The sequence below is a fragment of the Felis catus genome, chromosome A2, assembly GCF_018350175.1.
Source record: "Felis catus isolate Fca126 chromosome A2, F.catus_Fca126_mat1.0, whole genome shotgun sequence".
Lineage (NCBI taxonomy): Eukaryota > Metazoa > Chordata > Mammalia > Carnivora > Felidae > Felis > Felis catus.
Window position 1 is genome coordinate 25,396,931 of NC_058369.1, and position 26,521 is coordinate 25,423,451.

Sequence of the window (26,521 nt, forward strand, 5' to 3'; positions counted from 1 at the left end):
CTCGCTGTTTGTGAGTTCGAGTTCTGCGTCGGGCTCTGTGCTGACAGCTCGGAGTCTGGAACCTGCTTTGGGTTCTGTGTCTCCCTCTTTCTCTGCCCCTCCCCTGCTTGTGCTCTGTCTCTCTCTGTCTCTCAAAAATGAATAAATGTAAAAAAAAAAAAAAAAAAACTACAAAAAGTTTAATTTCAGCTTAATTAAAATGTTTTCCAAAATTTTAATTATAGGTTAATTGATCCACAGACACAAGTTACAAGGCTCACGGTGAGTTCGGCATGTTTAAAGCTTTATTCGAAATCCCTCTGTGCACATACACATGTGTATCTTTATAATAATTCTGAACCTATATATTGAAATATGGTAGTAATTATGATTGGCTAAGTTATAATTAAGCTGATGGTGGACATCTTCCCCCATAAAGTTATAATTGAACATTCCATGCAACTTAAAGAATTGTGCAATCTGCTGTGATACTTAGGTTTTCTTAGGATATGATATATGCTGCCTGGTTAAGGGATAAACACAGGAGGAATTAAAAGGTGAACATGATTGAGTTTATAGTTATCTAGGTTGAAATAGTTGCAAGTATATGCTCTTATTTAATCATTTAATAATATAGAGCATTTTTGTTATTCTATTTGTTAATGTAAAATGTGTAAATGACTAATAAATTCAGCATTCAACAACCTCTTATTCTGCCTGGTAATCCAAGCCAAATATGACATTTTTGTTCTTGTATTGCCACGTTGTTAAAAAAAAAAAATTGGCTCTAATGTTCTGTTTATGATATAACTTAGTAATTGAGTTTGTTATGTATAAGAGTGCAGTTGTAAGTGTTTGAAAAATCTCATGTTTGCTTCTGATGTTTTCTTTGGCAGTTTCCATTACCCAGTGTAGTTTTGTATGCTACACACCAGGAAAATAAAAGGCTTTTTGGATTTGTTCTTCGGACATCAGGGGGCAGAAGTGAAAGTAATCTGTCATCAGTCTGCTACATATTTGAATCAAACAATGAGGGGGAAAAGGTATACATTGCCTTTCAAAATGTGTTTAGGTTGTGAAATATATATCATAGTCAAAGTTCTTAGTAAGATTTCTGGAAAAAACTCCCAAAGTTGGCCTACTTCAGCAGAGTTGTTTGACCAAAGCCCGTTGCTCTGAAGGTATCTGAGCCGATATGTTGGGCCTTCTGACTTACAGACCTGTGTCTTCCCTGGCCATTGAGGGCTAGTGCAGTCTTCTGGCCTCATCCCTTACTCGGGGACTGCAGTATATTCCCGCAATCAGCCTTTTCCAGATGTCTTCAGCTTAGAACAGCATCAGCATCTGCTTAGTTCTCTGCAAACCTTAGCATCTCAGTAATGAATTTGAGATAACCGGAAGGTGGGTGTGTGAAAGAGGCGAGACGCAGCAGCGGAAACTCAGACTGAAGAAAATACACAGGTGCTTCGTTTGGGGACTGAAACATTCTTAAATCAGGTTTTGTCTGAAGCAGTGTGTTATAATGAGTTGTAAATCTAGTTGCACCAGCCATTTGGATACTTGAAATTATTACTTTGAATGAGAACTGGCTGAGTTTTTCCTATTTTTTCCCCTTTTAGATTTGTGATTCTGTTGGACTGGCAAAACAGATAGCTTTGCATGCAGAACTGGTAAGAATCTAAGATACTTATTAATTATCCAAGAATGTTATCTAAAGTAATATAAGATCTTTCATATTAGCAAGTAAATAAAATGATTTTGCTGTGCAAGGTTATCAGTGGATACTATTGCTGATGCAGTATTTAGAATTTGGATAAATGACTAAGAATGTATATTTTTAGTGTGCCTTTCATGTAAATATAAAAATATGAAAAGGTTACAAAGGCCATATGAATTGAAAAGTCTAAAATTTAAAGTTTTTCATATTTAATTCATTAGTTGTACTTATCTGTGTTTTAGGATCGTAGGGCATCGGAAAAACAAAAGGAAATAGAGAGGGTAAAAGAGAAACAACAGAAAGAACTCAGTAAACAAAAACAAATCGAAAAGGTATGTAGTCCTAGTATCTAGATCTTTTTTGATACGATGTTTATGAAATTTCCTTAATTCAGCACTGTGACTTTCAGGTTGGAATTTCCAAATGAAATTCTGTTTCTGCTTCCTCAGCCACTTCATAATCAGATGATTCATAGCGCAGCAGAAAAGGAAGACATCTGTCTTCTGATAGGATGTTTACGTTATAGTTACCGATGTGTCGTCAACTTGCTGTTTAGCAAACGTACCAGAACTTATATTTCCATATTCCAGCGAAGTTTGTTGCTATCAAAGCAGGTCTTTTGAGAGGCTGTGTGTATATAGACTTAACTGCCATTGCTGGAAGCTGTGTTGGCCTCCAGGAATATCCAGGAAATATTTATGTAAATATTTAATGTTACCAGCAGTGTCAAATCATCGTCCATCCAACAGGATAATATTAAGTTAGGCAAGTTTCAGAGCAAAATATGGAAAATGCCTTAGATGGTGATACATGAGATTGTCAGACCTAGTTATGGGTGGTGGTAGTAGCAACAGCAAAGAGAAATTTGCGGGATACTTAATGAGCACAGATCAGCAGGAATTGGGAATTGATTGCACTTATGGACAAAGGAGAGGGACTTGACGATGACACTGAAGTTGAGGCTTCCTTGCTAGGTTAGGCTGAGGAGGGCAACGGCTGATTTAGCAAGGTAAGTTGGACAGAGAGGTGGAAGGGAAGGGCTGTGGAGTGATCCGTTGTGAGCCATTTGGTGTGGTATGTAGTGAAAGATAACGATGGTCTGAATGTTGTTAGCCATAGAAATGGAGAAGAGGGTTGGCTTTTACAGGATTTCTAAAATGGTGCCAAATTTCACTTTGGTGTTGCACTGGTTGTGTGTAGCCTTTGTTTTCAGTAAGTTGCCAGAATTATGCATACATGTTCATGACAGAAAGATTGAGCAGCTCTCAAGTACATATTTTAAATGCATAGTTTTGCATTTGATTGCAAACAAACTTAGTTTCTTTTCTGTCTTTTCTACTAGGACTTAGAAGAACAAAGTCGGTTGATAGCTGCTTCCAGTAGACCAAACCAAGCCAGTAGTGAGGGGCAGTTTGTTGTCCTTAGCAGTAGCCAGTCAGAAGAGAGTGATTTGGGAGAAGAAGGAAAGAAAAGAGAGTCAGAAGCATGAACTTATCCTTGCTTTTTGGTTGGTATTACCCCCCTTGGAATTTATTGACGGTTTCTGTGGTGAAATGGCACAAGGTAACAACTTTGTTGATATACCAAGGAGACTAAAGTTTATATTTACCTGTTTTAACTTCATTTTTTAAAATAAGATTGACCTTGACCACTTAGGTATGCACTGTTTTTTTTTTCCTTAAAAATGATATACTATGCAGTAACATCAAATTCCACATGTCTAAAAGAAACCTGTTCATCTCCTTGAAGTAGATTGCTGAGGAATTAACACTTGTTCAAGCCTTTTTTCCTTCAAATTGTGAACTTCTTGCATTGTAATTGGCTGTGACCATAAGAAACCATTTATTCTTCAGCTTCAGATATTCATGGATATGCTTCCTCTTCTCGTTAGGAACATTTTTGCTGGCAGTGAGGAAGCTTTCAACTGAATCGGTTCAAAACCTTTATACAGAGAATTCTACAACTTTGCAAATATTTTAACTATTAAATGTGCAATAGAACTTTTATAAAGTAATTAGAAAAAAGATTTTAGGCTTAAGGTTTCAAATTGTGGCAGGTGGTACTGTGATTTCAGGGCACTTTCTGGGATTGCTCACATTTCTCTGATGTATGACACCTGATGCCAGTGGGAAAGAAGCTTAAGTGTCTTCAGTTCAGGATTGATACAGCCCTTGGCATTTAATTATCTTATTCTTAGTTCTCAGGTTGGAACTTGAATTATTGCTGCAGAGCAGTAATGGTTAAAATAAGATTTTGGAATTTATTAAAAGGGATTTTTTTGTTCAAGTACATTTTAGATTAGGACTTAAAATGTAAAGATATTATTGTTACAGGATAATACATCATATTTTCTGCATTGCGTGAAATAATTTTTATTGAAAATCAAGTGACATTTCAAAAGAAATTCTATAACGGTTGTTGCCTGCTTAAAGTAAAAATGCCCAGAGTTTAGTTTAGAAAATGTAATCTTTTAAATTTCAGACTGATATGCACAGTATTTTCATAATTCCATGTTTTGATAAAATACTGATCACCACTTTATATCCACAAAGGCAAGTAACTAATATATGAGAATAGAATAATTTGCACTAGTTATTGTACATACTTCTACTCTTCAAATGCGTAAAAGGTCTAATTCTATGAAATATTGAAAGGAAATTGAATGTTCGGTATAAGAGAGTTGACCAAGGAAGGATTTTAGCCTAGTGCCAAGGTTAAATGATACTTCCCTGCTGCCTCCCTCTATGTCAAAGCTTGATTTTTTTTCTTTACTCAGATTTTTAACATTGCTGATAGAAATTATGTTCCTTTGTTTCACGTGTAAAACTATATAGAGACAGGTTAATTATATTGAGTAAAATAGTCACATAACTAAATTTTTCAAGAGATTTGCCAGCCACTAAGACTAATTTTACAAGGGGAAAAGCCCTTTGTTCTTTGATATAGTCGTGTTAGTCCTGAATTTAGAAGCAGCATCTGTTTTAGCTCTCACAATATAGTGTGGCTGTTTCACACGGTATGCACCCTGTTTTCTGTGGAAGGGAATAATTATATATAGGATCATGATATTCTTTTTATCCATGTGCCAAATGGGAATAATGATTACTTGATAATCATTATTTTGAAGCCTTATGTTACCAAAACAGATAGTAAGAAAGTAGAAATTTACAGAATACTTTCTGAAGACAGTTGATTTTGTGCTTGCTAAATGGGAATGCTATCTTGATAGTTTGTGTGTCATTCCTTTGGTAGAAGTCGAAATTTCTGTGGTCAGCACTTGATTTAGCCATGGCAGGTCCGGCTTTTAAGACCCTTCTGAGAATTAGTAAACTCTCTGTTTCATTAAGTCTTTTGTTTATACTATTCAGTTGTTGCCTCGCTTGGTTCAGATGAAACTTGTCACCCTACAGGGAAGGTGGTTAGCATTAGGGGCAGTTTTATGAGGCTGGCGCTTTGCACGGTAACTAAGTGCTGCCCTTTGTTAGTACTCTGGGTCAAAGTGAAGGCTAAAGTTAAAGGCACTGGCAGACTTAGGTAGTTCCTTTTAAGTCATGTTTTGATAGGAATTTCCTCAATAATACACCTATGTCCACAGATCAGACCAAAGAGCATTCCAACACCAAATCGAAGTTATTATGTGGGATTAACAATTTTAGATATTTCAACTTTTGTTCCATTGCTCTAGAACTATGTGAACTATTCCATACTACAGATATTTAAGCATCAACTTTAAGAAACTCTCCTTTTTGTTTGACGAAGGCTGCCCATGGGTTTCTGCATAATGTTAAAGCTGATCTTGGTCTGTTACCCTTTGAAATCCCTTCTGGCTCTTGGATGCTTTGGTGGTGATTGAATTAGAATTTGGGATAGCTTTCTCAGATTCATACTTATGCTTGATGGTTTTTAGAAATTAACAAAACTGATTCTTTAAAAGAAAAGAAACTAAGTCTACCTAATTCAGCTATGCATTCTGCTACCTATACAAACAGTACTTTTATAACTATGGTAATGAAATCAGTAGACAGGAAACTAAGTATTGCTTCTCCCTTTCAAAATTTTAAAAACTTGCTAACAAGGGACTGGACAAAGTTTCCAGGGCCAGTCTTGTTTTTGCTATTTCTACAATGACTAGTATGTGTTTAATTTCAAAAGAATTCTCAGGCTCTAGGGGTGGTAAAATGACGTTTACCTTTATGCTTGGGAAAAGGGGGTAGGGTATGCGTAACACATTACATAACATATAATCCTGTGTGGTAAAGGCATCTGATGTTAATTTTGAGTTACATGTAGGAGCTACAAATATTTAAGATTAAATGCTGATAGACCCCAAGACCCCATGTATTGCAAAACCTTCTGCTACCTGAATTAATTAATAAAATGAAAATACTAACATTGGTTTTGACAATGACCTCCTAGCATTCAAACTGTACTTAAAATATTCAAACACACTGATTGTAGCAAGCAAGGCTTTCATTTTATTTTTTAGCAAGTTTGACTTACTCTTCTTTCATGAGTTTTTGTTCTACATTAAGGACACACATTGAAACTGGAACTATACGACACTTTTAAACTAGTCTCTTGTGGCTTGTACTCATGTAATTTACTTCAGTTAATATGAGAACTGGGGATTAAGTTATAACTAATGTGCAAAACTGCTTTGTATATTTGGTGATTTTGTAATGTTAAGTGAATTGGTTAATTCTTATCTCACTGATACTATTAATCATGCATATATACAATTAAAAATCATGCTACATTTCCTTTTAGAATTGAATTTGAAGAACTCAATTTTTATGTAATGGTGGTATACGTGTGGGGTGGAGAGCTTATTTTTTTGTCAAAGTAGGTATTCTCTGACAAGGCTTCAGGAACTATGCTGTTAGAAGATTTTTAAAGTATAATAAAGTCCATGATTTTTGTATAGTCTTTTTTGTATGAGGTATTTGATATATACTCAATTTTATTTCTCTAACTCCAAATGATGCTTATGAAACAAATGGACTTTTTCTTAATATGTTATGACACTACAGTTACACATCTAGGCCCATTGCAATTCCATAACAGCTAAAACGAAAAAAAGCAGTCATTTACTGGGACATAACACTAATTCATCACTAGTGACTTCTTTCTTTTAGAAAAATAGATGTTTCAGGAATTACCCCTAGACATGTTACACACAACATATACCTGCTGTATTCAAAGAAACAATTTAAAGGCACAGGATACTGTGTACACCAGCTTAAGTGAGCTTGATGTGTAATTTTAATACTAATGCATATTCATCCCATGTGCTCTTTATACTTTCCTATAGCACTTATCAAGTTCTTTTCTTCCATTGGGAGTATCTGTTTTAATTCGTTTTGAGTTTTATAAAATGTATATACTTTTAGAAGGTCCAGGGAGTAGATAAAACTAACTTTAGAATTATGTATCTATGTGCATGTATATCCTAAATATATTTGTATATTGACATATCTATAATCAGCTACTCACTTAAAACAGACACCACAATTTGATTAAAAAAATAAAAATTATTCATGCCAGCTAATTTTGCAAATTTGAATGTGAAAATCATATCATTAAAAGTAACTTTAAGTCTGTGCTTACTGAATGTATAGCCATGAATCTCCACATCAGAAAGAAATTCTCTAACTTCAGTTTCCCTGAGATGACTATATTATGCAAAAAAAAAAAAGTATACTAACACTAAACATACAAATAACAAGGCTATAGTTGACTGGGCCTGTGGTGAAAATGAACATCATCCTACCCATCACTCTATTCTTGTTGATGTGCTATTGAAATGCTACACAGGTGTGGCTGAATGCCTGTCTCTTCACTTTCCTCACTTTCCAAGTACAGAAACCTGTACTTACCTTCAGCACAGAATATACAGAAATAAAAATTTAACCTACATTCTATAACTGCTTTTATCACGTTTCTAAGAAGGAGGTTTATAGCAGTATAGGTCTATGTCAAGAAGCAAGAAAGATCTCAAAACAGCCTAACCTTACACCTAAAGGAGTTAAAGAACAAAACAAAGCAGCAGAAGGAAGGAAATAATAAAGATTAGACCAGAAATAAATGAATTGGAACAAAAACTAGATCACTGAAACCAGGAGCTGGTTCTTCTTTGAAAAGATCAACAAAATTGATAAACCTCTAGCCAGACTCATTAAAAAAAATAATAAATGAAATGAAAGAGAAGAAATAACCAATACCACAGAAATACAATTGTAAGAATATATAAAAAATTATATGCTGATAAATTAGAAAACCTAGAAGAAATAAATTCCTAGAAACATAATTTTACATAAAGCAGGAAGAAATAGAAAATTTGAACAGACCAATTACCAGCAAAGAAATTGTGTTAGTAATAACAACTTCCAACAAACAAAAGTCCAGGACCAGATGGCTCCACAGGTGAATTCTACCAAACATTTGAGAGTTAATGTCTACTCTAATCAAACTATTCCAAAAAATAGAAGAGAAAGGAAAACTTGCCAATTCATTCTATGAGGTCAGTATCACACTGATACCAAAACCAGATAAAAGACACCACCAAAAAAGTGAACTATGGGCCAGTATCTCTGATGAACATAGATGCAGAAATCCTCAACAAAATACTAGCCTACTTGGGGCGCCTGGGTGGCGCAGTCGGTTAAGCGTCCGACTTCAGCCAGGTCACGATCTCGCGGTCCGTGAGTTCGAGCCCCGCGTCAGGCTCTGGGCTGATGGCTCAGAGCCTGGAGCCTGTTTCCGATTCTGTGTCTCCCTCTCTCTCTCTGCCCCTCCCCCTGTTCATGCTCTGTCTCTGTCCCAAAAATAAACGTTGAAAAAAAAAAATTCAAAATACTAGCATACAGAACCCAACAATACATTAAGAAAATCATCATAATCTGGGGCGCCTGGGTGGCGCAGTCGGTTAAGCGTCCGATTTCAGCCAGGTCACGATCTCGCGGTCCGTGAGTTCGAGCCCCGCGTCAGGCTCTGGGCTGATGGCTCGGAGCCTAGAGCCTGTTTCCGATTCTGTGTCTCCCTCTCTCTCTCTGCCCCTCCCCCATTCATGCTCTGTCTCTCTCCCAAAAATAAATAAAAACGTTGAAAAAAAAAATTTAAAAAAGAAAAAGAAAAAGAAAATCATCATAATCAAGTGGGGTTTGTTCCTAGGATGCAAGCATGGTTCAATATTCACAAATCAACATGATACATCGGTAAGAAAGGATAAAAGTCACATCATCTCAATAGATGCAGAAAAAGCATTTGACAAAGTATGACATCCATTCATGATAAAAAAAAAAAACCCTCTACAAAGTAGGTCTAGAGGAAACATACCTCAACATAATAAAGGCCAAATATGAAAAATCCACAGTGAACTTCACATTCAATGGGGAAAAACCAAGAGCTTTTCCCCAAGGTCAGGAACAACACAATGATGTACAGTGTCCCCACTTTTATTCAACATAGTACTAAAGTCCTAGCCACAGTGCTTAGACAACAAAAAGAAATAAAAGGCATCCAAATTGGTAAAGAAGAAGTAAAACTTTCACTATTTGCAGATATATATAGAAAACCCTAAAGACTCCAGCAAAAGACTACTAGAACTGATAAATGAATTTAGTAAAGTCGCAGGATGCAAAATCAGTGTACAGAAATTTGTTGCGTTCCTATGCGCTAATAATGAAGCAACAGTAAGTGAAATTAAAAGAAAAAGAGGCAGAGAAATATACTCTTAACTATAGACAACAAACTGATGGTTACCAGAGGAGATTTGGGTGCAGGGATGGGTTAAATAGGTGATGGCGATTAAGGAGTGCACTTGTGATGAGCATTGGGTTTGGCAGTGTTGAATCACTAAATCCTACATGTGAAACTAATATTACACTATATGTTAACTAACTGGAATTTTAATAAAAGCTTTTTAAAAATCCTTCCATTTGTAATTGCACCAAAAATAACAAACTATTTAGATACAAACTTAACCAAAGAGGCAAAAGACCTGTACTCTGAAAACTATAAAACACTGATGAGAGAAATTGAGGATGACACAAAGAAATGGAAAGACATACCATGCTCCTGGATTGGAAGAACAAATATTGTTAAAATCTCTATACTACCCAAAGCAATCTACAGATTTAATGCAACTGCTATCACAATACTAACAGCATTTTTCACGGAACTAGAACAAACCTAAAATTTGTATGGAACCACAGAAGACCTTGAATAGTCAAAGCTGTCTTGAAAAAACTGGAGGAGTCACAGCTTCAGGCTTCAAGTTACCTTATAAAGCTATAGTAATCAAAACAGTATGGTACTGGCATAAAAACAGACACATAGCTCCATGGAACAGAATAGAAAATCCAGAAATAAACCTACAATTTTATGGCCAATCTTTTTTTTTTTTTTTAATCTCTGACAAAGGAGGCAAGAATATACAATGGGGAAAAATCTCTTCAACAAATGGTATTGGGAAAACTGGACCACGTTCTTACACCATACACAAATAAAATGGATTAAGGACTTAAATGTGAGACCTGAAACTATAAAAATCCCAGAAGAGAGCACAGGTAGTAATGTCTCTGACATCAGCCATAGCTACATTTTTCTAGATATGTCCCTGGAGGCAAGGGAAATCAAAGCAAAAAGATACTATTGGGATTACATCAAAATAAAAGTCTTCTGCACAGTGAAGGAAACAAACTGTCAAAACAAAAAGGCATCCAACCTACTGAATGAATGGGAGAAGATATTTGCAAATGACATATCTGATAAAGGGTTGTTCTCAAAATATATAAAGAACTGATACAACTCAACACCCAGGAAACAATCCAATTAAACAATGGGCAGAAGATATGAATACACATTTCTCCAAAGAAGACCTACAGATGGCCAGTAAACATGAAAAGATGCTCAACATCATCATCAGGGAGATGTAACTCGAAACTACAATGTGATATCTCACACCTGTCAGAATGGCTATATTAAAAAAACACAAGAAACAAGTGTTGGCAAAGATGTGGAGAGAAAGGAATCCTCGTACAGTGTTGGTGGGAATGCAAACTGATGAAGTCACTTTGGAAAACAGTATGGAGTTTCCTCAAAAAGTTAAAAATAGAACTACCATATCCAGTAATCACACTACTGGGTATTACCCCCAAAATACAAGAACACTAATTGAAAGTGATACATGCACCCCTGTTTATTGCAGCATTATTTACAATAGCCAAATTATGGAAGCAGCCCAAGTGTCCACTAATAGAAGAATGGATAAAGAAGTGGTATTCATACACAATGGAATATTATTTAGCTATAAAAAAGAAATGAAATCTTGCCATTTGCAATAACATGGATGGATCTAGAGAGTATAATGCTAAGCAAAATAAGTCAGAGAAAAATACCATATGATTTCACTTATATGTGGAATTTATGAAACAAAACAAATGAACATAGGGAAAGAGAGGCGAATCAAGAAACAGACTCTTAACTATAGAGAACTGATGGTTACCAGAGGGGATGTCAGTGAGGAGATGAATGAAACAGATGATAAGGATTAAGGAGTGCACTTTTGATGAACACTGAGTGATGAATGTATAGAGTTGTTCAATCTCTGTATTGTATACCTGAAACGAATTTAACACTGTATGTTAAATACTAGAATTAAAAACTTTTAAATAATTTAAAAAGGGGCTCCTGGGTGGCTCAGTTGGTTAAGCGTCTGACTCTTGGTTTTGGCTCAGGTCATGATCTCATGGTTCATGAGTTCAAGCCCTACATTGAGCTCTGCGCTGACAGTGCAGAGCCTGCTTGTGATTCTCTTTCTCCCTCTCTCTGCTCCTCCCCTGCTCATGCTGTCTGTCTCTATCAAAAATAAATAAACTTTAAAAAATAAATAATTTAATAAATACAGCTGCTATCAGTGAGCCCCTCTTGTGTGTCAAGTACTGCACTAGAGTCAGTACAGAAAAACATAAGCCATCTGAAAACCCGTTTAATTTCTATTCCAGTGATAACATTTAACCAGTAAATGGGAACCCTTAGCCAGGGTTTTATGGAAAGAAGGACTGCATGTTTCCCATTAATGATGACGTTGCAATTGAAAGTTCTGTTTCAGTTAACCAAGTTACTCCACTTCAGTGCAGGACTCTACAAGTAAACAGACATTAAGCTGGCCTTGGGACTTTTGCATAAGAACAGCGAACTTGTAGGTCAAGTACTGGAGTCAGTATTTTATTCAACGTAATTACTAAGACATTTTATGTATGTACTTCTCTCTAAAAAGGATTACTGTTAAGAATCCTTTTAAATTATTAAAGGTGACATTTACTGTTTTGAGCATGTAGAAATGTAGATTCTTACATTTAATATAAAATCAGTACAGAGTGAGAACTGATACATTTCTGTTAATTGAAATTTTACAGTTTGGTTTTTTTTTTTTTTTAACTGCCTTTCAGAATGCTCTTGAGAAGCAATATTAAGAATATTAAGAAATAGGGGGCGCCTTGGCGGCTCAGTCGGTTAAGCCTCTGACTTTGGCTCAGGTCATGATCTCACAGCTTGTGAGTTTGAGCCCCACGTTGGGCTCTGTGCTGACAGCTCAGAGTCTGGAGCCTGCCTCAGATTCTGTGTCTCCCTCTCTCTCTCTGACCCTCCCCTACTCATGCTCATGCTCTGTCTCTGTCTCTTTCTCAAGAATAAATAAACATTAAAATTAAAAAAAAAAAGAATATTAAGAAATAGTATTAAGAACGTGTAGATTTGCATTGAGATTTTAGTTGTTAGGTAAAGTGAGAAATAATGAATCCTATGTAACAAGTCAAATTTTAAGAAATGCAACTCAAAGAAATATACCTTTTCATCCAGTTTGATTACCAGGTTCCTGTGAAAATTCCTTGTCCGTAAAGATCGTATTCTTTGTAAAGGATATACGCTTTTAGACGGTTTGGTAATGGAAGAAATGACATGAAGACAGGGCAGCGCAAATGTAACTTCCCCATACACTTCCGGATCTTTAGGCGGCACAAATGTTTGAGGGATCGAGGGTTTGCTGAAATGAGAGAAACACATGTTATCCAAATGGAAAAGAGCTGTTCCTTCTTTTAGTGATCTTAGGGTTTAGTCAGCAAATGTATGTTCTACTTAAGCCACCAAAATTTTCATTTGCTGTGTTGAAATGGAAAAGTTAAAAGCGAAACAGCTTTTCCCTTCTCTTTGCAGCCCTTCCTGTAGATACGATTACAGAACCATGTCAAGTTAAGAATCCAAAGACTGGCATCAGTTGTGGCTGTGGCCTGTGAGACCTGAAATCCTTAAATCTTTGTGTATTAACCACTCCCTTGCCCTGTCCTGTCCCTCTGGATCAGGCTGAGAACTAAAAGATCACCACCCAGGGGGAAATTAGATGGAAGAAACTCTTAATTTGACTTATGTGCTACTGTGAAAGAATGTGGTTTGGAGCATCCTTTGATATTCTCTGCGGGCTTAGATCTTCACTTTTTCTCATCCCTGTTTTTGTTGCCATTTCATAGCTTTTATTAATTCCTGTATGTACAGTGTTCCACGGGATTAGGAGAAAGGCATTACCTACCATATAATATGTAATTGCCTAACAGATTTTATCTACTGGGAAATGATAAGAAGTACAAAGTAAGTAATAAATAGTAACTTTTTTTTTAGAGAGGAATAGTATTTTCCTTGGTTTCTTTAGATAAAGCTTTTAACCAGAAGAGAATGTTTTATGAAACAAATAAGAATACCTTTTATTTTTGGTAAAAATCTTTTAGAAGAAAGGAGGATACTCACTTAAGATAAAATGGATTTCTGACCAGAGCCCTTGTTTTTGGAGCACAGCTTTCAACTTTGAACAGATTCGAACTTGATCAACATAATCAAGCATCACTCGAACAACCTTCCCAGAGAGATGTTGCAGCCATGACAAAGTTATTACTTCACAGAACTAAGGAAGAAAATTGGAACTATGAAAGCAAATGAAAAACTGGAGTAACTATGGGGCTTAGAACACTAAACTCAAAGTTAGGAACCAAGGTCTCAAGCCCCTCATTTATAAACTAGGCATTGAACAAGGAAATGATTTCTTAGCTCTGACATTTGGAAAAATACTTAACTGCTGTATCTTCAGAACTATGTAAGATGTAATCAGGGTGTGAAAGAGACAGTTGTCTAATATCCATTGTTCCCTTTGGTTGGCCACACGACTCTCTGGAATAAAGATTACCTCTCCAGCTTCCTTGCACCTAGACGTGGCTACTTAAGTTCTAGCCAGTGAGATGTGAGTGGAAGTGTGAGCAGCCCCCAGAATGCACCTAAAAGAACACGGTGTGTGCTGCTTCAGCCTGCCTGCCTCCTTGCTGGCTGGAATGTGGATGCAAGTTTCTCCTGTGTCAGGAGCTGTCCAGTTAGAAGGCTGTTTACCTGTGGCCTTTATATGAAGGGAATGAGCCACCTTATTTTTATTTTTTTTTAAATTTTTTTTTCAACATTTATTTATTTTTGGGACAGAGAGAGACAGAGCATGAATGGGGGAGGGGCAGAGAGAGAGGGAGACACAGAATCGGAAACAGGCTCCAGGCTCTGAGCCATCAGCCCAGAGCCTGACACGGGGCTCGAACTCACGGACCGCGAGATCGTGACCTGGCTGAAGTCGGACGCTTAACTGACTGCGCCACCCAGGCGCCCCCAAGCCACCTTATTAAAGTCACTTTCATTTGGGGTTTTCTGTCATTCACAACCTACTCCTATCCTCATGCCTGAAGGATATGATCGTTTCTGCTGGTAGGTAATTTACATGCTCCTAGACAAGATGCCCATGTAAGAAGTCAAGTACTACTACATAATAAGTCAGGAAATAATACAAGATGATATACACCTAAATGCCAGCTCCTACATTAATCATAACCTAAAACTAATAATACAATATTAATATGTTGCCTTGGCTTTCCAGAATTGATTCAAAGTGCTTTCTCCGTTCGCTATTTAATTTTTGATTTTAATATGAACTCAGGTATTTATAGTGCATCTGTGTGCTGAGCACAGATCTCTAAGCTGAGGAAAGTGTTGAACAAGAGCTTACTTACACTGATGTATTTGTGGAGGAGACACGTAATCAGTAAATGTTAAAAAGATAATTTCAGAAAGTGGTAAGTGCTATAAAAGAAATAGCATTATCAGAAGATAGGGAAGACAACTACCTTAGATAACGGTGGATGGGTAAGGAAGGGTCTTTTTGAGAAGGTAACGTGTGAAACTTGAAGAGTGGCAGCTTTTTGAAAAGTTGGGGATGAGCTCAAGTTGGGGAAAATAGAAATGACCGGTTAGGGGGGGAAATAGACTGGTGTGATGCAGACATCACAAGAGGAACACATCTCAAGAAGAAAAGGGTAGTCAACTGCATTTTTTGTGTTTCTTTCTCATTAAAAAGGTGGCCAAAGAAACCTATTTAATCAAATTTTAGACCTAAAAGAGATAGCCAAGAACTAAGGGATACAGGTATCAGGACCCTAGAAACATTTTAGCTCGATGACTCAGCACTTCAGAGAAAAAACATAACTAGTTTGTAAGACTACATTCATTCTTTAAAACCTTACTCAGATGCTAGTTCATTTGTGAAACTCCCTAAGTAAAGTTAAATCACTTCCCTCTGAACTGTTTCTGTACTTTTTACATCTACCATCATGTTTATTTTACCACGTATTTATCACATTAAAATCTTTTCAGGGTTCCTGGGGAGCTCAGTTGAGCTTGGTAGCTGGGTAGCTCATGAGATTGAGCCCCACGTTGGGCTCTGTGCTGACAGCATGATGCCTGCATGGGATTCTCTCTCCCTCTCTCTCTGCCCTCCTCTGCTCTCTCTTGCTCACTCTCTCTCTCTCAAATAAACTTAAAAATCTTTTGAACTATGATCTTCTGGAGACAATGGATGGAGTCTTATCTCTTGGTGTAGTCCAGGGCCACTAATAATGATTGTATAAGTTGATACAGACAATACTGTGCACTTACCATAGTGTCTTTGATAACTGTAGATGTCCAGCCTTCAAAAGTATAGCAAGGATGAACTTTGTTTCCATGGGGACAATCAAAGCATCGCTCTGTGTCATACCCATAGTTCAAGAGCATCCTGAGCATGACTTCATCTTTCAATGTGTATTGCAGTGCTGACGGGAAATGTAAAGGGTTGACTCTGCAGAAGTAATTGACGTTGGCCCCATGCCGTAGCAGCAGACTTATCAGCTCATAGTTACCCATCCTTAGGGCTATCTGGAGGCAGTTAACTGGATCTTGATTGGGCAGAGCTCCAGCACTCAGAAGCAGCTTAACTGAAGAGAGGTCACCATTTGATACAGCAAAATACAAAGCTGACTTCCTATGGTCATCATAGTGTTTGCGAATTCTCTGATCTAGCATGAAATTTACATCAAATCCAGCCTGGATGAGGAATTCCAGGCATTGGGGGTGTGCTCCTGCTGCTGCACAGTGGACTGGACTGATGCCACTCTGCTTAATGGCAGCAAAATCCGTAACTGGAACCAAAATCTTCAGGGCTCTGAGAAAGAGTTTCAGGGGGTATTTAAAAAATTGTTTTTGTTAAGATGTAGTATTAACCTGTTTACGATTATTATATACTAGTACAGGTGGTATTAGTATCAGGTGGCATTTAGAACCCCCTAACCCCCAAAAAGTATAATTCCTGCATGTAAATGCTCAGCTACTTAGTGAAGTTAAATAAAACTGTCTAGATATAAAACTCAGAGGGGCGCCTGGGTGGCGCAGTCGGTTAAGCGTCCGACTTCAGCCAGGTCACGATCTCGCGGTCCGTGAGTTCGAGCCCCGCGTCAGGCTCTGGCCTGATGGCTCAGAGCCTGGAGCCTGTTTCCGATTCTGTGTCTCCTTCTCTCTCTGCCCCTCCCCCGTTCATGCTCTGTCTCTTTCTGTCCCAAAAATAAATAAACGTTGAAAAAAAAAATTTTTTTTTAAAAACTCAGAATTAGTCCGATTAGTGAGACCGGGAGCTCCCCTTACTGCCCAAAGACCCGATAATAAAATAGTTTTATGTCTCTTCTGTGGTTACAGAGGATGCCTGACTTCACTGTCTTACTGGTTGAGTTTATCTTTAAAAGGGTGTTAGAATTATATGATCAGAGAAGAAGAACATAAAGTTCCCAGAAGCTGCTCCAAAGAAACCCCACAGCTTTTGCTATTTCTATTATTTGTGGTGATGTAATTGAACTTACAACAAGTGGCCTCTGTCAGCTGCAACATGAATGGGAAGGTGGCCTGAATTCTTAGGGATGTTGGCATCAGCTCCATGCTCTAGCAAGAGAGTCACAGAATCTGGATTTCCTCCACTGGCGGCTTCAAGTAAGATGGAAGAAGAGTCAGAGGCCTGACCAAGAGCATTAGCTCCTAAGAGGAGAAAAAGTCTTGTTATGCAAAAATCTTTTCCGCTCTACTGCTTATGCATTCTTAATATAGAAGCACTACCAAAAAGCAGTTATTAAGCAGCCACTTGAGCAAAGCACTACAAAGTCAAAGAAATAAATAAACTGGCTTCCAGCCAGTTTATAATTTAGTTGGGGAAGGAAGAAATGGTGCAGGCAGTCTCTCAGTTAAAAGTAGGTTGGCTTTCAGGGTAACTTTATAAGTTAATTGTTTGGAACTTGCAAATTCCAGGAGAAATCCTTTTAAAGGAGATTTTATTTCCAGACTAGCCTATAAAAGTCCACTTACCCACCCTTATGTATAGGATGGTACCAACAATCCTGTTGGACTGTTAACACCATGCCATCTATTGATGTTATGGTGAAAAATGGGTGTTTGTTCTGTTTTTTCACATGTTCTTAGGTAGCTGTTCATAGTAAGACATACTGTGATTGTTTGTTGTTGAAGTTGGGGACTTACAGTTAAAAGGATGAATTGTAGTGCCCAATATGCTGTCATGTGATGGTGTGGGTAATAAGAGTACAATTGTAGGCAAAATGTCCTCTAAAAGATCTCAGTTCTGGATTTTGAGGGGAACTGGATGGTGAAGGAAGGAGAAAGGAGTTTTGGGTCAGTTGCAGAAGGCCTCTCAGTAAAATGGGTTTTGAAGAGTCACCTTTGAAAGTGGACAAAGGGAAAGGAGATCATTCGGGGCCTATTCACAGCTCCCATAAAAAAGATGTAGTGGCTTTAAATTAGTAAATAGACTCCATAGTCATCAGAATACAGTGATTAAGAACCCCCCTCCCCCCCTGGAATGCATGAAGAAATGTCTAATAAGCCTCCATGGGATGAGTGCTCACTATGTGCAGGTTCTTGTGTGCATATTTCTAAACAACAGCCCTAACAAGCAGGTGCTAGTATCTTCTTTCTAAAGAGAAAAAAACCATGGCTCATTGAGGTTAAGTGACTTCCCCAGAGACGCACAGCTGGTAAGCAAGGCAGTTCGGGATTCACATACAGGTACACCAGACCCAGGGCCTATTTCTATGAAGTCGTGTTTCCACTCTGATAATGAAGGGCAGTAAAGTAACATGATTTGGAACGAGACAGATGTGGTTTCAAATCTTGGCTCTGCCATTTACTAGTTATGTCACTTTGTGCAAATTACATCATAAGGGAGTTACCTCGGAAAGTATACACTGAGGTCAACCGATGTGGTTTCTTTAGAGTTAAGGATTTAAAATCTGGTGCCTCTCTTTATATTTTAATCAGTGATCTACACAAAAGGTTACTCTTGTTATGTAGATGAAGGGTCTAGTATTTATTTTTGTTATTCTAGCTAATGACTTTAGACATCTCTGCTGTTGCTCATTTAAAACATCTTACTTAAAATGTCTTATGGCCACTGATTGGGAACTACAACAGCCTCTCCTGTATGATAGTAAAGTTTCAGGTAAGTCTAAAAAGCAGAAAGTTGTTCTTAAATACAGGAATCTCTGTAGTCTAGAATATTGGAGACCAGGACCATGTATTGTTAAAGAAAGAAATAAGGCTTCTGGACACAGACAGGAAGGAGAATACAAAAGGTAATTCTAATATTGGGACTTTATTAAATATTGGTGAAGATTTGCTTTGAAAAAAAGCTTTAGATACTACATTGCTTCACTTAACAGGGTCATCAATGGGGGTTCTCCTCAAAGCCAATAAATTGCAGAGTTCTCTGAGCCAAGGACTCTGCCAGTTAAACCAGATCTCGAATTGGTGGCAGGAGAGGGCACGTTTAAAAGGAAGTCCTGCAACTGGTACCATCCCTGACCCTCTTTCCTTAAGTGTAAAATGACGATAATGCCTACTTCCTAGGGTTTTAGAAGATCACGTGAGGCAGCGGTAGCTTATTGCCTGGTGCTTAGAAAGTACTCAATAAATGTAAATTGCCTTCCCCTTCTCTCAGGGTTTTGGTTATTACTAAAGGAAGAACTGGGACCCAAAGAGGAGCAATCAGGAAAAACTTCCCAACACCAGGAGCATCTGATAACACATTGGAGTGCCTCATGACTTAGCAGAGACAACATGTAGGGGGTAACATGAGGACTTTTGTTCTGTGACTCTAGAAAAGGACAACAGGCAAAACATTTAAAAACTGACCATCCTCAGCATGGTCGAGGAACATTATGCTAGAGTAAGGTGCATCCTAGTAATTTTAGGGAAATTGCTCCACATCAAATGAGAACTGTTCAATCTCTAGGCTTTTTAGTAGCCAGTATTAACACATACTTTCATCAGACATTTGTTAGGCTTAAATAAAATGTTAATTTCTATCATCTTGAAGCTCTTCACAAAAAGGAGGATGCTTGCGTCACGTTATCCCTTGGGGGTGTGCTGACCGTATAGAAAATCTTGCCTTTCTGCAGTAACATTTCCATGATTTCAGTGTATCCACTTTGGGCAGCAAGAGCAAGAGGAGTGAATCCATAGGAGCTCCGTGGATCAGGGTGAGCCCCAGAAACCAGCAGCAACTTTACTATGTCCTGCCTGCCCAATTTGGCTGCTTCATGGAGAGCGGTCCTCTCGTTGGTACACTGAAGATTGACATCTGCCCCGTGGCTGATCAGCAAGGCAGCCATGTCATAGGAGTCACGTAGAACAGCTGGGAAATTGGAAGTGAAATGTCACCAGGAAATTATGGCCAGAGTATCTTATTAGCCAGTGTCCCTCAAGCTTCTTAATGAGCTCTTCCTAGCTACCCCCCTGTGCCAACATTTTGTGTTTAGGAAACACACTGTTAAATGAGGCATATATCAAATAATACCCATAGTGTTTTTACATCAATACCCTATTGTCTTTTCTGTAAGCCATGAACAGTTACTGTCTATTGGCTGCTTATGTGTCTGAAAAACAAAACATATAAAATTTTCATTTATCATTTTTGTGTTCCTCCCTCAAGCAAATGGGAACTTAAGTACCCAGTACAGTCCTAGAAATGCTCCTGGGTACTTTAAACAAAGAAAAACAAAAACAGCGGTAATTATGAAATTATTTGTAACCTCGTGTTTTGTTAAAATTTTCTAATTGGTTTTTCTGCATTTATGCTGTTATCATTCGCATTTGGATAACCTTTAGGTCCTTCAAGATTCTAAAACAATTTACTGTATCCATCTCCTTATCCATTTGTTAATTATTGGCACCCACTGTGTATGAGGAATCTTGCTAGGAGCCAGATGTTGAATCAGTGTGAATTCTGTCTATAACGGTTTATAATGTGCCATAGAAAGTGCTGTAGGACTGGAAATACCAAGTGCCAAGGGTGTTGGGTCTTTTTTTAGCTCATTGAGCTGGCACTTAGTGTGCCCTTTGATTCTGGAAACACATGTCCTTTGTTTTAGGAAATCATTTTCTTGACTTATTTCATGATGGTATACCACCTCCATCTTGTCTCTTCTCTTTCTAGCGTTTCTGAGATTCATGTGTTGCTCCTCTTAGATTGTCCTAGTTTTTTTCTTTTTCTTTCCTATTTCCCATTTCTTTTCTTCTGGAAACTTCCCTAAACTTTATCTCCCAGCACTTGTTTTGAGTTTTATATTTCTACTATCATATTTTTAATTTTCAAGAGTGTTTTTGGTTCTGTTTTGTTCAGTTTTTTGGTAATATCCTATTATTTCATTAGTTTTCACTAATTGCTCTAAATGAATTCTAATTTCCCCCTACATTTTATTTTGCCTAAATAGTCTGTCTCCTCCAAGTTTCTTATCTCTGTTGAAGACTTTTCTCAGATAGTCCTTGGCTATCTGCTCATGATTAAGAGTTGGAGACTAAAAAGCTGACTGGGAATCCTAAATGTTGGGAGGCGCTCTTGGAGTGTGGTCATAGCTATATGTTGCTATGTCTGGGCCATTTGTTGGGGAACCCCCAATTTCACTCCCTTCAGTTCTTTCTTTTTGGGTATATCATATTCCCCAGAGAAGCTTCTTCTTAGAGGATAAAGTTCTGGTTGCCATCTTTCTAGAATCCTGGTGGACGAGGAGGGCTGGGAGGTCTTGGCTTATGCTTAATTCCTCCAGTATTTTCAATCTAGTACTCCCACCCTTGTCTAATACTCCCCCATCCAGAGAGCCTCTGTTTAAACTTCCCAGATGATAAATGTGCAGAACTCAGGTGGTTTGGGAGAAGGGACCACTCTGGCTACTCATTCCTTAATAGGGTTCAACCAATCCTCCTGTTAGCTGCCTGTCCTTCACCCATATTCCACGAGGCAACTGCTGCCAACAACTTCCAAGCCTTTGATGTAATTGTGCTGCTTTCCCCACTACCAAGTTGAGTTGGCTTTCTTGTAACTGAGTATTCATCCACCTGCTCTCTAGGTTTTAAAAAACTGTTGTTGTTGCCTCCTCTCCCGTTCTCCTCATTCTTTTGTATCTTACCTCATTAAGACAATTTCTTGACTATAATTTCAGTGAAGACTCAGGAGGGAGGAAAATTAGCCATTCGTATTCAATCTGCCGTCTTTACCCCACTTGCCTCTCCCTACTCTGCTCACCTTTTATCGTTCTTACACCTAAATTAATTGGTTAAGACACCATGCAATGCAAAATGATCAGCCAGTTGGCAGAGATTTTGCCTCAGGCCACCTCAAGGGCAAGTCTGTAGAAAGCTTGAGGGTCAGGTACCCATGACATGGGTCAGTTGGGACCAGAATGACAGCACTGCAACTATGTACAAACAGCTGCCTTTCTATTTGCAACGATGTGGATGGAGCTAGAGAGTTCTGCTAAGTGACATCAGAGAAAGACCAATACCATATGATTTCACTCATCTGTGGAATTTAAGAAACAAATGAGCGGGGGGGGGGGGGGGGGGGGGAGAAAAGAGGCAAACCAAGAAACAGACTCTTAACTATAGAGAACTGATGGTTGCTGGGGGCGGGGCAGGGGTGTGGGTGAAATGTGATGGGGATTAAGGAGTGCACTTCTGATCAGCACCAGGTGTTATATGGAAGTGTGGAGTCACTATATTATACACCTGAAGCTAATATAACATTGTTATCTAACTGGAATTAAGATGAAAACTAAGAAAAATTTTTAAAAAGTTGCCTTCAAAACCTCTGGGATGGGGGACACTCAGAATGACAGACTGTTTTCCAGAGACAAGGTACTAATTTACCTGTAAGAAGAGGAGAATTGCCTTCAGAATTCTTGGCATTTGGATTGCAGCCGTTGACAAGAAGAAAACTGGTGTTTTCTAAGAGGCAACTGCTGACAGCCAAAAAAAGTGGCGTTTCCCCGCTGTGGGTGGTTTGCTCCCACACACTGGGTTTTGAAGCTGAAATAATTCCATTAGACCACACAGGTTAAGATACAGAAATAAATTTAAATTCATTTCTCAGAAGCATCAGGAAGAGTTGTGAAGGGAGCTTACCTTTCAAGGTTATTTCCAAAATGTTCTTGCTTAATTGCACCGCAGCCTTATGCAGAGGAAGCCAGCCTATCTCATCTGCTTCATCAAAAGCAGAATGGCACTTGGTCAGGCGTGCCAATGCATCTTCCTTACCTATTAACGAGTCGAATGGGCACAGATTCACATTTGGCACACACACAAGGCAGCCCATACTGCTTCCGAATTCCACCATCAAGGTTAGTGCACGAGACGACAGATTTCTAGCACCACCCTTTATGAGAGACGCGTTCAAATGGCATAGGACGAACAAGCAGGTGTTCGCCTAGTGTTCCATACCATCCCAGCCAGTGACCACCCCTCTGTGGTTACAGAGAAAGAGCCCAGTCCACCGAGGAGCCCAGGAGCTCTTGGCTAAGTGGTGCTGTGGTGTTTTCTCGCAGGCTCTTGACAATCAGCGTTGGACACCCCCACGGTGTTGAGCATTTGGGAGAACCTGCTTCTAGGCTTTCCTCAGCTCAGAGGGGAAGTGCTGCCCTTTGTCCTTTGTCAGCATCACATCTTACCACAAGTTGGAGGGGATAGAATAAGAAGAGTACTTAACTGTCTCTATTGTTTCAATTATCTTCTTATAGTCAGCGCTCACAAAGGAATGGGAACTGCATAGAAAATAAATATATATGTAATCCCCAAAGTGAGGGAAAACAAAGGCATGTGACAAAAAACAAAAGGAAACAATAAGGGCAATAGTAGTTAACCAAGGATGAACTCTTACAACAAACTCTTAAAATGAGGCTTAATGGGAATACTTCCAAAATATATGTGGTGTGACCCTAAACATGCTCCAGGGAAATCGGTCTCCTGTGTCTGTCTTCCTTGGAGGGGGGGGGGGGGGGGCATTATTCCACCTGTCTCAGGTAGACCAAGTCAGCAAGCCTTCCTAAGTTCCATATAATTCTTGCAAGTCTAATAACTGAAATCTACAACTATAGTCAATTTCTGTAAAATATTTCAGTCCTCAAAATCTTATGCCTTCCAATCTAAAATCATGACTTAATTACTGAATGAACTTAAAAAATTTTAATCACAAGGTTAATATAATCTAATAAACCCAATTTTTTTTTAAATTTTGAGTGAGAGAGAGAGAGTGCAAGTGTGGGAGGGTCAGAGAGAGAGGGGGACAGAGGATCCGAAGCAAGCTCTGTGCTGACAGCAGTGTGCCCAAAGTGGGGCTTGAAGTCATGAACCATGAGATCATGACCTGAGTGGATGTCAGACCCTCAACCGACTGAAGCCACCCAGGTGCCCCTAAACCGAATTTCTTTACAAAACTTTAACTATTTAAAGATTATTCTTAAATGTAACACAAAAGTATAGGAATAGCGTGGTAAAGAGACGCTGAAGCCAGACTGCCTGCCTCTTACCTAGCAGCTCTGTGACCTCGGGTAACACTTATCTGTGCTTATCAGTCTTCTTATTTCTACACAGGGATAACAGTACTTACAACATAGAAAGGTAATGAGAACTAAATGAGTCAATATTTAAAAAATGCTTAAAAATAGTGCAGCACAAAGTGATCACTCCGTGAGTTTGTTACTTTAAAAAAAAGTATAGTTTTAACGTATTTCAACATCTCTATGTTTAATTACAAAGTCTCTTAGAGCTAAAACCACATTTATCCAGTTTTACCTCCAGCAGGCAAATAGAGGTCACCACCCCAAGCAAACAACTTTTATCACCCCTGAAAAACAATAGTAACTGCTGGGGGGGGGGGGCGGGTAAGGTTGCAGATCAGTCAGAGAGCATCTGAGCAGGTGTGCTTGGCTGTGCACATTCCACCTCCAGGGCGATTCTTTTACATCAGCGAGGGACCCACAGAGTCCTTTTCTAGTGCCGTCATTACAGAATTCTGAAGACACACCTCAGAAAGGGTTAGTCTCTTCTGGGTTTAAGTTTACATAATTCCTTCTTTTGATATGAATCAAAAGACTGGACCTTGCTCTATCTCCCCACGAAGGCTGATAATTTTCTATGTGTATTGCTTAGCTTTGTGCATTTCCTTGGCTCCCCAAAGACAGGGTGCATTAGAGTTCTAGTCTTTCACATCCTAATGTATTTCTTCTGGTTTCCAGTCTGCAAATCCTCATGTAGAGCTGCTCCTAACCTCCTTCAACTGTTTACTAATTACATTCTGAATTCTTTCCAAATTGTTCAAGTCTCATAGATACTGAAATGATAATTGAAATGGATTTTGACCCCCTCTCCTGTTTTTATCACAACACTAGAAGTATACTAATGACAAGTCTTAACTGTTGAATCCTTCCAGTACATCACCAATGAGATCCCATTACCTCTCATCTGCAGGTGCCTGCTGTGTAGTTCCCGGCTTGTGAATGTCCTGTAAACTCTCCTGGATGATGAGCTGGGTATCAAAGTCCTCATCTGTGTCTTCATCACTGGCGTAATTATCCATGTGAGACGCTGACAGATTTCAAGTCAGAATGAATTGACAATATTTTTCCAGTTACGAAAAGATTATCAGTTTCATTACAAATGAAACTCAGAAAACTACAAAATTGAAAGGAGTGATAAATGAAGCAAATGCAAGATTTAGAAAAACCCATTACATTTTTTCCCCATAAATTCAAAAGAGTTTTCTGGACTGCCACAAATTCAATATAAATTAGAAGTTGCCATGATTAGCCATTTACTTAATGCCTACTCAGGAAGATCAACCTTCCGTATAAAACTTGGGTCAGTGTTGTTTTAACTATGAAAGTAATGGTTTATTTTAGACCTGGCTTATGAGTTTTTTCTCAGTGATTGTAGCCCTCACCCAAAACATCTTTATGCTGCAACAGCAAATATTAAAAATAAACACATCATAGGAATATATGCACTCTCATAATAACAACATATAACAGGAATAGTGGTAGTAAAAAACAATGTATTTTCTTAGGCAATAACTCAGTTGTTTAAAAGAACATTTCTGTTGTATCATAGAATAGGTTCAATCACATACCAGACTTTTTACCTTCTGTTATATCCTTTAGGAGAGCATGGAAGTTCTCACTGTAAGATTAGCACATCAGGATTTTCATTTCTATTTAGGGTCTCCCCTCCCCGTAGTGGCCATTCCATTAATAGCTTTGCTATAAATACATGATCATAAGACAGTCTGGCACATTCTCCTTGTTTTTTACATGGGGTTTAGCTCTATTTGGAAACATGATCCCTTCTCTTCACTGCTATATTCATCAAATTTAAAGGACTAAACATTTTATTCCTGGTATAAAATGCTTTTGCAAGGGGTTGGCTGTGTGAAGTGAATTCATTCTCCTGCTCATGGCCACTGCAGACCAGAATCAGTTTTTCATCTGAGAGGCCATTTTCTCTGTCCCAACAGTCCTGATTCACTGGGTAGCTGCACCTACATTTTCTTTGGGCTACAGAGCTGCAGCCTAAAGTGTACTGGGAATCCTAAGGAAGGAATTAATTCCACACACAAGATAATAAAATTTCAACTGTAAGTTTGTATTGTTGAAATGTCTTAAAATCGATAATCTATACTAATATTTTGAATGTATATACTAAATGAGAACATTAACTATTAAAAATAATGAAGAGACACTTGGTATTTCCAATTAAACATGAAATAAATGCCAAGAAGCACGCTATGGCCTGGGGTGGACAGGCCTGCCGCCAGCCACCTTACTGCCTCTGTATGTACGCTTCCTGCCCGGGGGACTGTGAGAAATGGAGCTGATGTTGTAAAAGTATGATGTAAGGGGTTACTTCCGGAATTGTTTTGATACTTCCTTATTTATAACCATCTCTGGTAAGTGAGTAGAAAGGGAACTACTCTTGAAGCTGAAGAAATGACTGCACACTTGTGAAAACAGGTATTTTCTGATATTAAATTTTATCCAGTGGGACGCTTGGGTGGCTCAGTCAGTTAAGCCGCTGACTTCAGTTCGGGTCATGATCTCGCGGTGTGTGGGT

The 26,521-nt window shown here is 38.4% G+C and overlaps 2 protein-coding genes across 7 annotated transcripts in view; one reads left to right on the forward strand and one right to left on the reverse strand.

Moving 5' to 3' along the window:
- Window positions 1-26,049, forward strand: part of APPL1 (adaptor protein, phosphotyrosine interacting with PH domain and leucine zipper 1) — a 56,855-nt gene extending 30,806 nt beyond the window's left edge. The window contains exons 18-23 of one of the 3 annotated variants that reach the window (XM_011279730.3): window positions 225-261; window positions 876-1,022; window positions 1,599-1,649; window positions 1,939-2,028; window positions 3,039-3,203; window positions 24,884-26,049. In XM_011279730.3, coding sequence (XP_011278032.1) covers window positions 225-261; window positions 876-1,022; window positions 1,599-1,649; window positions 1,939-2,028; window positions 3,039-3,185 — 472 coding nt within the window. In that variant the 3' untranslated portion in view covers window positions 3,186-3,203; window positions 24,884-26,049. Of the gene's footprint in view, window positions 1-224; window positions 262-875; window positions 1,023-1,598; window positions 1,650-1,938; window positions 2,029-3,038; window positions 6,623-24,883 lie in introns of those variants that run through there. The other 2 variants (XM_045051712.1, XM_045051710.1) reach the window with 2 other exon arrangements.
- On the reverse strand, window positions 262-24,994 carry ASB14 (ankyrin repeat and SOCS box containing 14). 4 transcript variants are annotated; one of them, XM_006928887.4, is made up of 10 exons: window positions 24,871-24,994; window positions 23,123-23,178; window positions 22,544-22,675; window positions 22,289-22,447; window positions 19,533-19,778; window positions 16,942-17,113; window positions 15,710-16,253; window positions 13,496-13,649; window positions 12,545-12,740; window positions 262-3,116 (listed from the first exon to the last, which is right to left on the reverse strand). In XM_006928887.4, exons 1-9 carry the CDS (start codon window positions 24,990-24,992, stop codon window positions 12,562-12,564), a joined length of 1,764 nt encoding a protein of 587 aa, XP_006928949.1. In that variant the 5' UTR covers window positions 24,993-24,994; the 3' UTR covers window positions 262-3,116; window positions 12,545-12,561. The 4 variants fall into 4 exon arrangements, with proteins under 4 accessions (XP_006928949.1, XP_019678782.1, XP_019678784.1 ...); XM_019823213.2 differs by lacking the exon at window positions 262-3,116 and adding an exon at window positions 11,094-11,316; XM_019823223.2 differs by lacking the exon at window positions 22,289-22,447.
- Window positions 26,050-26,521: the final 472 nt, after the last annotated feature.

What these genes read in the sequence shown, in the direction of transcription:
- ASB14 (XM_006928887.4), bottom strand. Translation starts at nt 24,992, where the DNA reads ATGGATAATTACGCCAGTGATGAAGACACAGATGAGGACTTTGATACC. An exon ending in CAGGCACCTGCAGATGAGAG is followed by an intron (nt 23,179 to 24,870) that starts GTAATGGGATCT and finishes TTTTCTATGCAG; the next exon opens with TTCCCATTCCTTTGTGAGCG. An exon ending in GCTGACAGAGGCCACTTGTT is followed by an intron (nt 16,254 to 16,941) that starts GTAAGTTCAATT and finishes ACTCTTTCTCAG; the next exon opens with AGCCCTGAAGATTTTGGTTC.